A 12,917-nucleotide genomic window follows, 5' to 3' on the forward strand; every position below is an offset into this window, starting at 1 on the left:
TACCCTTCTGCCACAATTAGATCCGGTCATTTATACAAATGCTGTTTCTTATCTCTTAGCCCGTTCTTGAGTCTTGATAAAATGCTGTTCACCTTCTCACTTAGTAGTCCTTGGAAACTCGGAGCAAAAATGTAAACAGTTCTAATGAGCCATGCTTTCTTTAGCTACACTGATTGTATTCAAAAACTGTACAATAATCTTTGGAATACTTTGTGAATTAAATTACTCTTTCAGAGAGTTTCTGTCTAGATCTGCTTTAGAGCTTCCCAGATGGCCCTTTCAAGAGAGCTAGTGAGCTCTTCCCTGCGTACTGGAGTGCTAGTCTGAGATAAGTGACAAACTTCTGGTGAGGTACTGAGAGGATGGGGGCATAAGAGCTTCTTGAAACCTGGTGGTCCTCTTCCATTAAGTCTCTTAGGACCTTGAGGACCAGTTTCTGATTCTCGCTGAATTATCTTTCCCTTCCAGTATCACTAAACTTTTAAGATATTCTGACTTCCAGTTCAGTCTGAGTCCAGTGCTGTCATAATTGTGATTTTGAGAGAAATGGACATTGCTATCCCCTCCCAGCTTGGTTATCAAGGAACTTATTTTTTTCGAGGCACAGGAAGGTATTTGCATCCTTTGTCCTACTAAATGTTTTTAGTGCTTAAACTGCATGTGAGATCTCCTCTGGGGAGCTTTAGCCTCTGGTACTCCAGCTGTGCATCAGCAGTCTTTCCTGCTGGAGAGCTGTTAAGAGGCCAAGAAAACTTTCTTCTTTATGGAAAGTCTGCTCTGCCAAAGACTGAGACCTCTGATTGAACTGACTGAAGGTCCTGCCTTCAGCTGCAGGATCAGTGCAGTTGGAATTGGAGTTTATGCAAAGCCTCTCTGGTTCGGTAGGATCAGCTTTTAGAGGCATCTGTTGCTGCTTCCCAGGGTGACTGTTCTGGTTTCTTATTTGCTTAAGCTAATGCTCTACTTTTTCAGTGTAGGATTGTACTCCTGTGCTATCTGCCTTACCTTTATAAATTAGGCTTTATTTTTTCTTTAACATAAAGACCTGTAGGAGAAGGGGCTGGCTGTTTCTCATCAGTGAAATCTGGTACAACTACTTGAGGGGCCTTGAACCCCTGCATCCTGTGTCTGCCTGAAGAGAAGCTCCTGGAGTTCCTGTCCAGTTCCTGCTGGTCTGAAAATGGGAGCAATCAAAGCAGCAAATATGTCTGTCTTACTCCGTATGGCTTTACTGAGGGGAAATATGCAGGAAGTAACTTAGTTTCATAGTGGGCAAAAAGTGCTAAGAGTTGAAGGCTGTTCCCTTTTTCTACTTCTAGTTTTCAATTTTGAAATACCACATGGACTAGCTGTTTACTTTGTACAAGGTCACTTAGAACCTGAGTCGGCATTTTGCTGGTTTGCCAGGCTCTTGAAATACCAAGGTCAGTTAGACTTTTATTAGCCTCTTGGAGTAATTTGTGTTTCCTTTGTTGTTGGCTTTTATATGTGTGTTTCTACATTGCCATTAAAATATTGTCCAGTTAGTGTATTTGCACTTGCCTTCACTAGTTCACCCTATATTTACTATGTTTCTTTTAGAAATGTAATTGAAACTAGCAAGGGCACAAGAAAATAAATACCTACAGAAACTTGCAGCTTAAATGAATTAACATTTAGCTGAAGTGGTTGTGGCATTCAGAAGCACTAGAGTTAAGAAGATGTGTATTACACTGTACAATTCATAATGGAGTTTGCACTTGGAAGTTGAATTTCAGTTCTGTGAATGAAAGACTTGATTCTTCCTAAAACTCTTAACAAGCAGAAAACAAGCTTACCAAGTACATGGCTACAAATAAATATACTTGGTTCAGTTACAGTTAAGTCAAAGCAGCATTCCTTAAGTAAACTGTTTCAGAGATCTTTTGTCTCATTTGGTTTAAATCTACCTAACTGACCTGTCAGAGAGAAGTCTTGTGCAGAATATTAATTGAGAAGTTTTAGAATTAAATCCTGTTTTATGTCTGACGCTGAAAGAGACAGTCGTCTCTGCTGTGAAAAAGTCATTCAGGAAGCTTCCAGGACAGACACTACATTGAAGACCTAGGTTGCTAACAACAGAAGCATCAAATCTTTTCTTTGCAGCACCTGCCCAAAATATTCATCTATTTCTCTCATTTGCACAAGGAGCTGAAGTCCCTGCTGAGGGCAAATCAGAGGTTGTGGCCATCCTGCAGTCCCACTAAGAATTAAGTGATGATGCTGCTTAGAGGGAGGGCAGTCTTGAAAGCCATTTGCAAATGTGTGTGCTGGTTTCTGGGGGGGGGGGGGGGAACCCCAACAAAACAAACAACAAAAAACCCCAACCAACCAAACAGCAGCAACAAAAAAAAAAACCCCAAACAAAAAATCCCTTCCAAAAACCTGTGTTGAAGTAATACAGTATTGACCATTAATCCAATGTTGTTAACACCTAAAGATTCAAAAAACACCATATAAGCAACCATAGGGTATCTAAAAAACCCAAACCCCACCGAACCACCCCACCTAAAAAAGACCCTTTATTTCTCTCTTTTGAAGACTTTGGGCTGCAGAATGCATTTCCAAGCCACTCAAGCCCCACTTCAGCAATCAGGGCTCAGGCATTTTCAGTGAACTTGAAATTGGTTTACATTCTTGCCAATTCACCAGCTCCAGTTAAGAAATGCGAGCGCCTTGGACTTTAGTCTGGGATTTGTAGTATTTTAAAACATAGTTCCAGGATCTTTCAAAAACTATTACACTTACATTGCCTGGTGGTGATGAGACTGAGTACTTATTAATGTGGCTAGTTTGATATGCTCTGCTTGTCTTATGCTGCTTTTGATTCATATATTTTTGCCCAGAAGTTGAGTCTGGATTTCAATTATAACTTCAATAAAGAACAGGTTTTTTCATTAAAATACTCAGTAGTAAAATGCAATAGTTAATTGCTCATTTACACCCCTCATATATTGAGTTGAATTTTCTTTGTTTTCAAAACAAACTGCATTAAGATGGAGCTCTGTTTGATTCATATTCATAATTAAACACAAATATGATTGTGATCTGGTAGCTGCAAAAGGAGCATTAGAAATCTGAGAAGCTAAGTGAAGATCAAATTTAAGGAGCTCAAACATAGTATGTTTTGAAATACAGCTGAATTGCTCAAAGAAGTTTAAGCTCTGCTTTTTCCTCCTCTTGTGGAGACATTGATATACCTTTTAAAAGTTTGTTTTAGTTTAGGGCTGTGGAAATATGGAATAGCCTAGGGCAGGGTTATTGCAAAGATACCAGTGATGTCACTTGGTACTGTCCTTTCTAGAAGCGGAGAATAAGTGCTAGGAAAAAAAAATTGAAAAAAATCCTAAGTGTTGATATTACTAGTGACACTTGATATGGGAAGTTAAAAACAAACCCAGAGAGTTTATATGAGGGAGTAGTTTGTCCATCTTTGCTTAAAAAAAAAACCCAAAACCAAACCACCGCCACCCCCCCCAACAGAAAAACCCCACAAACACACACACACCCCCCCAGTCCACCAAAAGCACCCCACAAAACATTATATTTCAGGAGTTCCATTCAGCCACTCACAAGGCAAGTGATTTTGAGAGAGACGTAACAATGCGGAGTGGTGTGGCAACTTCAGCGCTGAAAGCTGTTCACACTTTAGTGATACCAAGTTTAAATTGGCCACAGGCAAAAGGAGGATGTAAATGCTGCAAGAATGCTTCTGCAAAACGATTACACTACAGATGAGTGTTCGTCAGTGTACATTCTTTGATCTGGGTTGGGCCCCCTCCAAGAAAAGAAGGAAAATCACTTTTATAATAAGCAAATAACGTCTTGATTATTTTTTTTTAAAAGGAAGTCAGTTGTGTTGAGTTGCGAGATACGTACGACTACTAGGAACCAGTCTGAGATAACTGACTCTTTTCAGTTTGGTTACTGATAAGCTAATATTGAAAGCTAATGAACAAATGACTTCCATTATGATAAATACATGGTTTTGTTTTTTCATAATGTAGAGAGCTATGTTTTGCAGATAAAGATATGAAGTGTTAGATTCCCCGCAACTGTTGTATTAAGTAAACTGGAAAGTGAGAATTAATTCTGAACTGTTGTAATTATTATTGCTGTTAAAATTTTATTACGTTTTTTCAAGTGATAAAATCCTTGTTTTGAAGTAGTCCTGCTGGAGGAAGGAGCACATGCACAGAACAAAGTCAGTTGTGCAACTTTTTTTTTTTTTAATGATTTTATTTCTTTGCCACTAAGGGAAAAAATCCAGAGCTCACAGGACCAAAGGCTAAGATTTATTTAAGTACTTTGAAAACAAAAGGAATCGTGGTTTGGTATAGTAGATGGAGATGGTTAGGACTGAACGTTTTTACGTTCCTGCCAACAATAAGTGTTTCAGTTCTGTGTATTGGAGGAGGGGGTGTGTGCACCTGCATCATAATTTCTGGGCCATTAATAAACAAGTGACTGTTAAGCAACATCTAATAAGTATTTTTAAATTGGCAAACCTGAATAAACTGGAGCCTAGGCACATTGGCAGGGAAGATCTGTGGCCTGCTCTTGAATTTCTTATTCTTGGAATACAGGGGGAATTCCAAGCAAATGTAAGCGTGCAGCTGATACAGTAGCTGGAGATGACAAATGGGAGGATCTTGCTAGTAGCAATGCAGCTACTTAAGAGTCTTGACCCAAAATAATGGAAAGCTGCTGCAAGCTAGTGAGGGAGGTGGTGTCAGCTGTGGGGGGGGGGGGAAGGTCACATCAAACAAATCTAATCTTATTCTCTGATAAAGGGCGGTCTGTTGGTGTTATTTACATTGTATCAACATTTTAGGAAGGGTGGTAAAAGCAAGTTATAAGGAAGTTTAAAATAAAAAAAAAAGGCAAGCTTTAAGGGCTAGAGAGATCTTAACGTAACAGAAGGAGGAGAAATAGTTTATCAAAAAGAAGATTGTAGACTGTGACCAGTACTCCGTGGTTGCACATGTGCACCCATATGCCAGCCTGGGAAGAAATTAGCTGGTGCTTAGCCATTAGGTTTTATCTGTTCAAGACACTCAAAATAAGAATGAATTACTTGAAACTTAAGCTAAACAATTTCAGCTTAAAAGTAAACCATGCAACTTTAATCGGGAAGATGAATAAGTGTTGAAACAAAATATTGATGCAAGTGGTAGGTTCTCAGATCTTCATGTCAAAGCAAGATGGATGTGGATAAATAAATACTTTAGTAAATGTGAATTGCAGAGCCTCCTACAGATGTGACTTGAAACTGATTTCATACTTAGTGGTCCAGTGGTCCTTTTCCTTAAAACTCCATAAAACTGTACATTTGTTTCCTTCCCTCCAATATCTTCAGTCATTAAAGTGTTTTATTAGAGTATTTATTTTGTCTCTTAAAAAAAACCCAACAAACCAAACAAAAAAGAACCAATAACCAAAAAAACCCCAACTGTTTGTGGTTGTCTGTGGAAATACCTGGGGAAGGAAAATGAGTATTTTAGGTAGAAGAGTCTCAAGAATTCTATTCTTCCTCATCAACTAATATTCATTGCATAATTATGTAGGAAAGAATTAAGTTCTGACAAGAGTTACTTTGCTGCTGGCCTGTTGGCGCTGCTTTGCCCAAGATTTTCTTGTGAGGCCATCTTCTCTCTCCTTAGTCCCTCTGGCTGGTCTGCAGGCAGACCTTCATTCTTTCTGCTTCTCACATCCTTGCAGATGTATCTTCATATACTGCAGGCTGCCTGCTGGCTCTCACACTGTGCCTTTTGAAAGTTATTTGCAGTTCAGCTCCTACTTTGAGGTCATTTAGGGGTGCTAGTTATCTTTGCGTACTTTGACGACAGTGTTGCTGGAGGTTTTCAGGCTTGAATGTCCTAGAAATAAGTGGCAATCAAGTTGGACTACAGTGTTTCCCTTGGTTGTGGTGTCTGTGCAAGAATCTTCTTGTGTCTGAGTGTCTGAACTTTTATTAAACTTGTTTCTTTCTGTGCATCAGGCCAGTTTTGCACTGAAGACGTTGATGAATGTCAGCTCCAGCCCAACGCTTGTCAGAATGGAGGTACCTGCACCAACCACAATGGAGGCTATGCCTGTGTCTGTGTCAATGGTTGGAGTGGGGATGACTGCAGTAAGAACATTGATGATTGCTTCACTGCCTCCTGTGCTAATGGATCTACTTGCATTGATCGAGTGGCTTCTTTTTCATGCATTTGTCCAGAAGGAAAGGCAGGTAAGGGCAGAAAACTTGCATAGGTCTGGCTCTTAATAGAAGATACTTCCTGAAGTTTGTGCATTTGCTTGAAGTGGTGTGTTTATTTTACGCACTTTGTGACCAAGCAGGAAGAACAAAAGGAAACCTGTGCTGTCTGTGAGCAAAGACCTTTTAAACCTCTGCAGCTTGGGACAAAGAAATATTGTTATTAGGCTGGAAGATAAACTTATTACCGTTCAGATTGCAAGGAAAGCAGATCTTTTTCTAGCGCTTAGCAGGACCTGTATTTGCCTGAGAAGTTACGCATGAGGGTGACTTGCTCTGTGGCACTTACGATAATTGTACTTAAAAGTCTAGAAGGCAAATTTAGATATTTTTGCGTGAGTGAGCATGCCCTTGCTGGTATAGTGGAAAATTTGCTGTTGTATGGTAGGTAAAAATATGAAGGTCTTCTAACTACTACCCGGAAATACAAGTGATCAGCATATCTGAATTAAGAAAGTGAGCTTCATGTGCACCTATGTTTTCAGCTGTCAAAAATATCATCATGCTGGTTAGAGAGAACAGTTAGTTAACTGCTCCAAGGAGGAGATTTTGGTAACGGTAAGCCATTGTACTGCTCCAAGCCATTGTACTGCTCCAGAAGTGCTGCAGACGCCTCTGAAGTCACAGAATCTATATTTAAATATAATGTTTTTAAAGTGTGTGGTGAAATCCCTGTGGTAGTCTATAGGTTGAAGCCTATAAGATATTGCTCGAGCTTCTGGCTGTGGGAGTCTCTATTTGAAATATCAGGACAGAGGATTTGATTGTGTGACATACAGTCTGATTGCTATATCTCACTTTTTTGAATAAACTCTCGGATGCTTCCCTAGGTCTTCTGTGTCACTTGGATGATGCATGCGTTAGCAATCCATGCCAGAAGGGTGCTCTGTGTGACACCAATCCTGTGAATGGACACTATATCTGCACCTGTCCTCAAGGCCATAAGGGAGCAGACTGCACTGAGGATGTGGACGAATGTGCAATGGGTGAGTTTCTATTTGCTGTCTGCAAGTACACGAACAGGGAGTTGGGTTGTTTGCTTTATGAACTAACAGAGGGGCAAGAATACATATTTTGTCATAGCTTCTCAATGTAAGTGCAACTCCTTTCCTGCTCTCCTCCTTCCATTTCAGCGTCTTTAGATGAGTTTTAAATCTTGGGTGAGACTTGGGGCAAAAGGCTGAGTCAGAATATCTGTCCATATTTGAACTGTTAGCCTCTGGAATATGATAGCAGCGAGATGCTTAACCATTCTTCATTGTGCAAGAGGGCTTTAGCATTGTGCGAGGAGTGCACGCAAACAGATGCGATAATTAAGCTGACCCTTAGAACTGCAGTGTACAATAAAAGTACCGCAGTTTGTGTGGGAGCTGTTGCAGCTCCTACCTTGGTAGAAATATATCAAGGGTGTTTGACAGCCAGAATATGGCTGGATCTTTTGAGTCCCTTCCAAGACTAGTGACCACGTGGGCTTTTAAAGCTGTAGTTCTCTGATACTATGCTGTTGTGTTGTTTCGGGGATTAGCTGGACCTCACAGACTTGCTTATAATCTTGTGAGTGCTAGTTTACGTTTCTGGAGTGTGATATGTGAAGGTAATACCTAACCAGCACTCATGGAAGTATTGGAAAGAAGCTCTTCTTTGAAGTTTGTTCCTCAGTCTGCCTTGGACAAGAGTGCTGTTCCTTTTTGAAAACACACGAAGGACTGGTTTGGTTGTTTTGTGGCTGTGGCGGCACCTTGTCAGCCTCAGGAGTGAAGTAAATGTAAAAGGTGATCTGAAGATAAGGCCTTGAAAGCATCGTTAATTCTCTAATCCCTGCTAGTTGAAATTCTCCTTTTAAGAACTGTCATTAGTAGCACGGACCAGAGTCACTCCTTTGGTCCATTGGTAATGATGGCAACATTTCTTTTTGCCTCTAACAGGCACATATCTGCCACGTGTTTTCTTCAATCACAGTAGCCTTTCCCCAGAAGGATGAACAGTCTTTCCCCAGTATTACTTGCCAGAAAGGAATGACCACTGGAAAAGACTGTGACTAATAAAGAATGCCATGGCTTTCCTGCTCCAAGGAGAGGTTTTGACACACATACGTATATATTTTTCTTGCAGCAAACAGCAATCCGTGTGAACATGCTGGGAAATGCGTAAACACAGAAGGCTCTTTCCACTGTGAGTGTTTGAAGGGCTACACAGGACCTCGCTGTGAAATGGACATCAATGAATGCCATTCGAATCCATGCCAAAACGATGCCACCTGCCTGGATAAAATCGGAGGATTCACATGTCTCTGTATGCCAGGTGAGGGGAATTTCTGACAAAGATGGGGCTTCCAGCAAAGGAAGAATTCAGAAGGCAGAGCACAGGGATGGTTGCCAGCTCTGCTGAGGTGGAGCGCAAAATTACAAAGGGGTGAGGCTAAATGAAATGGTGAGAGAGAGTTTGCTGTGGCGGCACCAGCCAGGATGGCTTGGCATTTGTGTGGGGGAGGGAGAAAGCAATTAGAGGACTGAGAAAGAAACCACTCTCTACATCAGCAAAGGAAGGTAGCATTCTGAGCTGGAGTATATGTGAACATATTTGTTACTATACCCAGTAAAGTGCATGTGCAGAAACTTTGTGAAAGCAAAGCAGGTGCAAATTTTAAAAGGGTGTGTTTTGAGATATGTACGTGATGATTCTGGATAATAGTGTTTGGGTTTTTTCTCTGCTTAAAATATCCCAAATGATGCAAGCTCCCATTAACCTGAGGAAATAACTGTAAAAAAGTTACTTGATTGAAATTGTGCTTGCAAAATTTACATGTCCAGCATAGCAATGACCTATGTAGTCTGCTATTTTGTATTCTGATAGAAAGTGGTAAAAAAAGAAAAGGGTGCAAGTTGCCAGTTGCACAGTCTTATAAAGTATAATGAAAAAATTGTGACCCCTGCAGGTGGTCAGCTGATACCATGAAAACTAGAATGAGTTTTTATTAATATCTAATCTGTTTTGAAAGGTGGAACTCTAGTCCCAAGTATTTCACCCTTCTTAATGTTTTTCTTTTACTCTGTCATTAATTTTAGCTCAAGACTTTTTAGCTATCTGCGGTGTTTGTTTCTTTACCTTTTACCTCTATTGATGCATACCCAAATATACTGATATATTCCCAAGTGTTGAAACATAACCCCTTCTCATCAAGTGGAAGAAAACATTAGATGTGAATTCAGCACAAACTTGTCCTGTTACTACTGATTAAGTGAGCATGTTCAGCAACTGTGAAAAATACACATGCAACATCCATTTTCAGCCTCTGGTGTATAGTCTTACCTCGTAGGTTCTGCCCAGACTGCAAACTTGCAATGAAACTAGGCTTAAACTTTCAGCGCTGGTATAAGAGACAATTAGACTCGTAAGGGCACTTTCTGAGGCCTTCAGTCACCTCTTACTTCTTTTTTTCAAAACAGGTTTTAAAGGTGTTCACTGTGAAGAAGATATTGATGAGTGTCTAAGTAATCCTTGTGTGAACAATGGAGAGTGTCTGGATAAAGTCAACCGCTTCCTCTGTGTCTGTCCTCCTGGTAGGTACTTATTTCTGGAAGCTTTTCCTGCTTCACCTTGCCAAAAACTGCATACATAGCCAGTGAGAGATTGCGGGCAGTATATTTCTTGTGAGTTTCTGTTGTCTTAGTGCAGTATCTGTTTGAATGAGTGAGTTGCAATCACTGGTAAATAAGAATAGACATGTATTGTTTGCAGTAGGATTGTGCTTGTAACTGGATATAAGTGCTGAGAAACATACAGTTGGACGTTGTGAGACATCCCTTAAAGGGTAGTTGGCAGCAAGAACTTCTGTTATTGTGGATATAGTGAGATATAGATGAGTAATTCTAAACACATTTTAAAAATCAGAGCCTCTGCATGCTTTTTGTCTTTTTCTGAGGTTTTTAGGCAGAAGCCATTTTTGTATCAGTTTAGCTTATGTTGCTTGCATGAGGAGGGAGGTGGATTGGGTCTCCACTTTAGAAAAGAAGGACAAATGCTGAGCTGAGAGATCAATGTTAGCTGTAGGGTAAACATCACTTGTCTTCCTGATGGCTGACAAATAGTTTTGAGATCAGAATATACTTGACAAAAGCCTGCTCTACATCTCTTCATATTGAGTAATGATGTTCTGGCTCCTCCTTTGGTTCCTCCCTCCAACAAACATTCCTGGAGCTTTTTATTTTTTTTCTTGAAGTGCCTAAGGATCTGCATCATGTGACATAACCTATTGATAGTTTGTTAACTGTTTCAGCAAGTGTATTGAAAGATACAGTGCTGTATTGTACCGCATTCCACACTGCTGTAGTAATTCTAGTCTGAAAGCTCTAGTGATGTATGCATTATTGTTTAAGTTACTTGCTTTGATTACTTGAAAGTTTGTATTGGTGGCATCTCAGTTTTATAGACAGGCATACTGTCCAGTGGTGGACACCACTTCTGCTCCATCTGCTTTATTTTTGTTTGACTTGGCTATCCCAGTTTTCAAGCTGAGGCTCCTTTGACCTGGAGGATAGAAACTATGTTTTGGCTGGTGGTTTGGATGAGGAACCAATCCACCCAGGGTGTGGTATGTGTGCTTAATGATGCAATTGAGTTTAGATTTACTGAGCTTATATTTGGGTGGTTTTAAGGATTTGCTAATAAATAATTCCTGACAGTGCAGCTGTTTAGATTAACTACTTCAAATTACTTCTGGATTTTCATCTTTTTTTCTGCCTTTCAGGATTCAGTGGCGCTGTGTGTCAGATTGATATAGATGACTGCTCCAGCACACCATGTCTCAACGGAGCCAAATGTATTGACCATCCCAATGGCTATGAGTGCCAGTGCGCCACAGGTTAGTCTTGTGTTCAGAGCCCCTGGACTGGAGATTGCGTGTAACCTAAATACACAAAGGGGTGGTCAAAGAAGTGTTAGCATTCTTTCTTTCTCTGAAATACTGCTTGCTTGTTGCAAAGCTTTGTCTACTCCTTTGCAGCATAGAATAGCATTTAAGTACAGAAAGCCTTTCGCTTGTGACAGCCGTAAGTTCACAATTGATGGGAGTTCTGGCCTCCCTCTTTCAGCCCCATCTCTTACTTCCCAGAAGGTGACAGCTTCTTCTGTATTGACTATGGAATCCGTGAGTGGAAAAACAGCAGTGTGAAGCCTTTTATCTGTGGCTTACCTTTCTTCCAAGTCGGATTATATAGTATACAGTTGAAGAACAAGAGATGGACAGAGCAGTGCTACTGTGTATTCTGATTTCTGTTGCGTCAGGCTATTTTATGTCAAAAGTGGAAGATTGAAATGCAGTAAAAATTGTGTCCACAGTAGCTGCCTTGCCAGAATGTAGTTAAAAAGATTTGTCAAGCGTCATACAGAAATTTTGACAGAGCTGTGGATGGAACTGAGGTTTTTTTAATGCCCTGAGTTCCTTTACTGTGTGGTTAATTACACATTTAGAAGCGTCAGGTTTAATTATGGGATTTTCTTATCTTCGGACCTCTAGGAGTGATGTAGATATATTTTATCTTAATTTTACATCTGGTCAAATAAGAGGGTATGGGCAGTTCAGAGCTGTTGCACTCTAATTCTCAGTAAGGAACAACTTTTGGTTGCTTTCAGTTAATGGTGCCTGATGCATTGCTCGTGATGCAGATTCAGGCGTGGAATGCATTGGCTTTAGCTCTTCTGTTAGGGAAGAGGCTGAACAATTCCTGGAGCTACCTTCGTCCCAGAAATGTGCTGTTAGGTTGGCTAGACTTATGTGCAATTTTTCTCATTTTGAATCATTCAAATAATCAAAATGTTAAGGCAAATTTGACTTTGCTAATTTATTCTGCGCTGTACAGAATATAGCAGAGATTAGCCTAAAAATTCCTCCTCAGTCTTTTCACACGTTTCCTCTCCTTTCCCAAATTGCCTGAAGAAACAATTTGTTGGAAGTAGGGGAATGCAGTAGTTCTAATCAGGAGAGGAATAATTATTGTTGTCAGAGTTCTCCTTTTGATTACTGCATGTGGCAGAATAAGCTCACAGTTGCAAAAAGAAGAAAATGCTTAAATCTTCTCCAAACTTGGGAACTATCTTAGAAAGTCTTTCTCAAGCTGGTGTGTGGTCTGGTTGCATTCGTTCACCAAGAGTGCAGAGCTATTCGGGCCTAGGAGGGTTTTGGGTTGTGTAGTGGAGGACAATGTGGAAAGCTGCGTCTTGAAAAGCATGTTCTAAATTTGGGCACTAAACTGCTGGAACCACCTCAGTACAGAAATCCTAGGTTTCCCAGCTGAGGAGGGAAGAATACTGCTTCCATGAAGACACATGATGTATGGAGCATTTTCAAGGAACGGGCTGAAAGCAACCAAATGTATGTTACTGAAGCGGCAGCCCTTAGTAAAATCCTTGGTTAGTACTTCGGCTGAAAATGGAAGAGGGACTCTCTACTAGGGCTTTTTTCTGTCCTGTCTGAGGGATTCTTATGTTCTGTATTTAAGTGTTTTTTTTCTAGTCTAACTCTTGTCTGCAAAGAGGGAAATCGTATCTGAGTGAGGTGTGTTCAGTTAAGAGATTGAGAAATATATCTGATCTTTAAGTGGTTCAGTTGAGCTACAATAGGAGGCAAGGTAATAATTTT

At 40.3% G+C, this 12,917-nt stretch overlaps 1 protein-coding gene across 1 annotated transcript in view; it reads left to right on the forward strand.

The window, feature by feature from the left end:
• The window catches only part of NOTCH2 (notch receptor 2), an 88,377-nt gene that overhangs the window by 37,271 nt on the left and 38,189 nt on the right, over positions 1–12,917 (forward strand). The window contains exons 6-10 of the mRNA XM_072868829.1: positions 6,020–6,253; positions 7,111–7,266; positions 8,393–8,581; positions 9,727–9,840; positions 11,028–11,141. Of these exons, the coding sequence (XP_072724930.1) occupies positions 6,020–6,253; positions 7,111–7,266; positions 8,393–8,581; positions 9,727–9,840; positions 11,028–11,141 (807 nt within the window). The remainder of the gene's footprint in view (positions 1–6,019; positions 6,254–7,110; positions 7,267–8,392; positions 8,582–9,726; positions 9,841–11,027; positions 11,142–12,917) is intronic.

This window comes from Ciconia boyciana, chromosome 7, assembly GCF_034638445.1.
Source record: "Ciconia boyciana chromosome 7, ASM3463844v1, whole genome shotgun sequence".
Taxonomy (NCBI): domain Eukaryota; kingdom Metazoa; phylum Chordata; class Aves; order Ciconiiformes; family Ciconiidae; genus Ciconia; species Ciconia boyciana.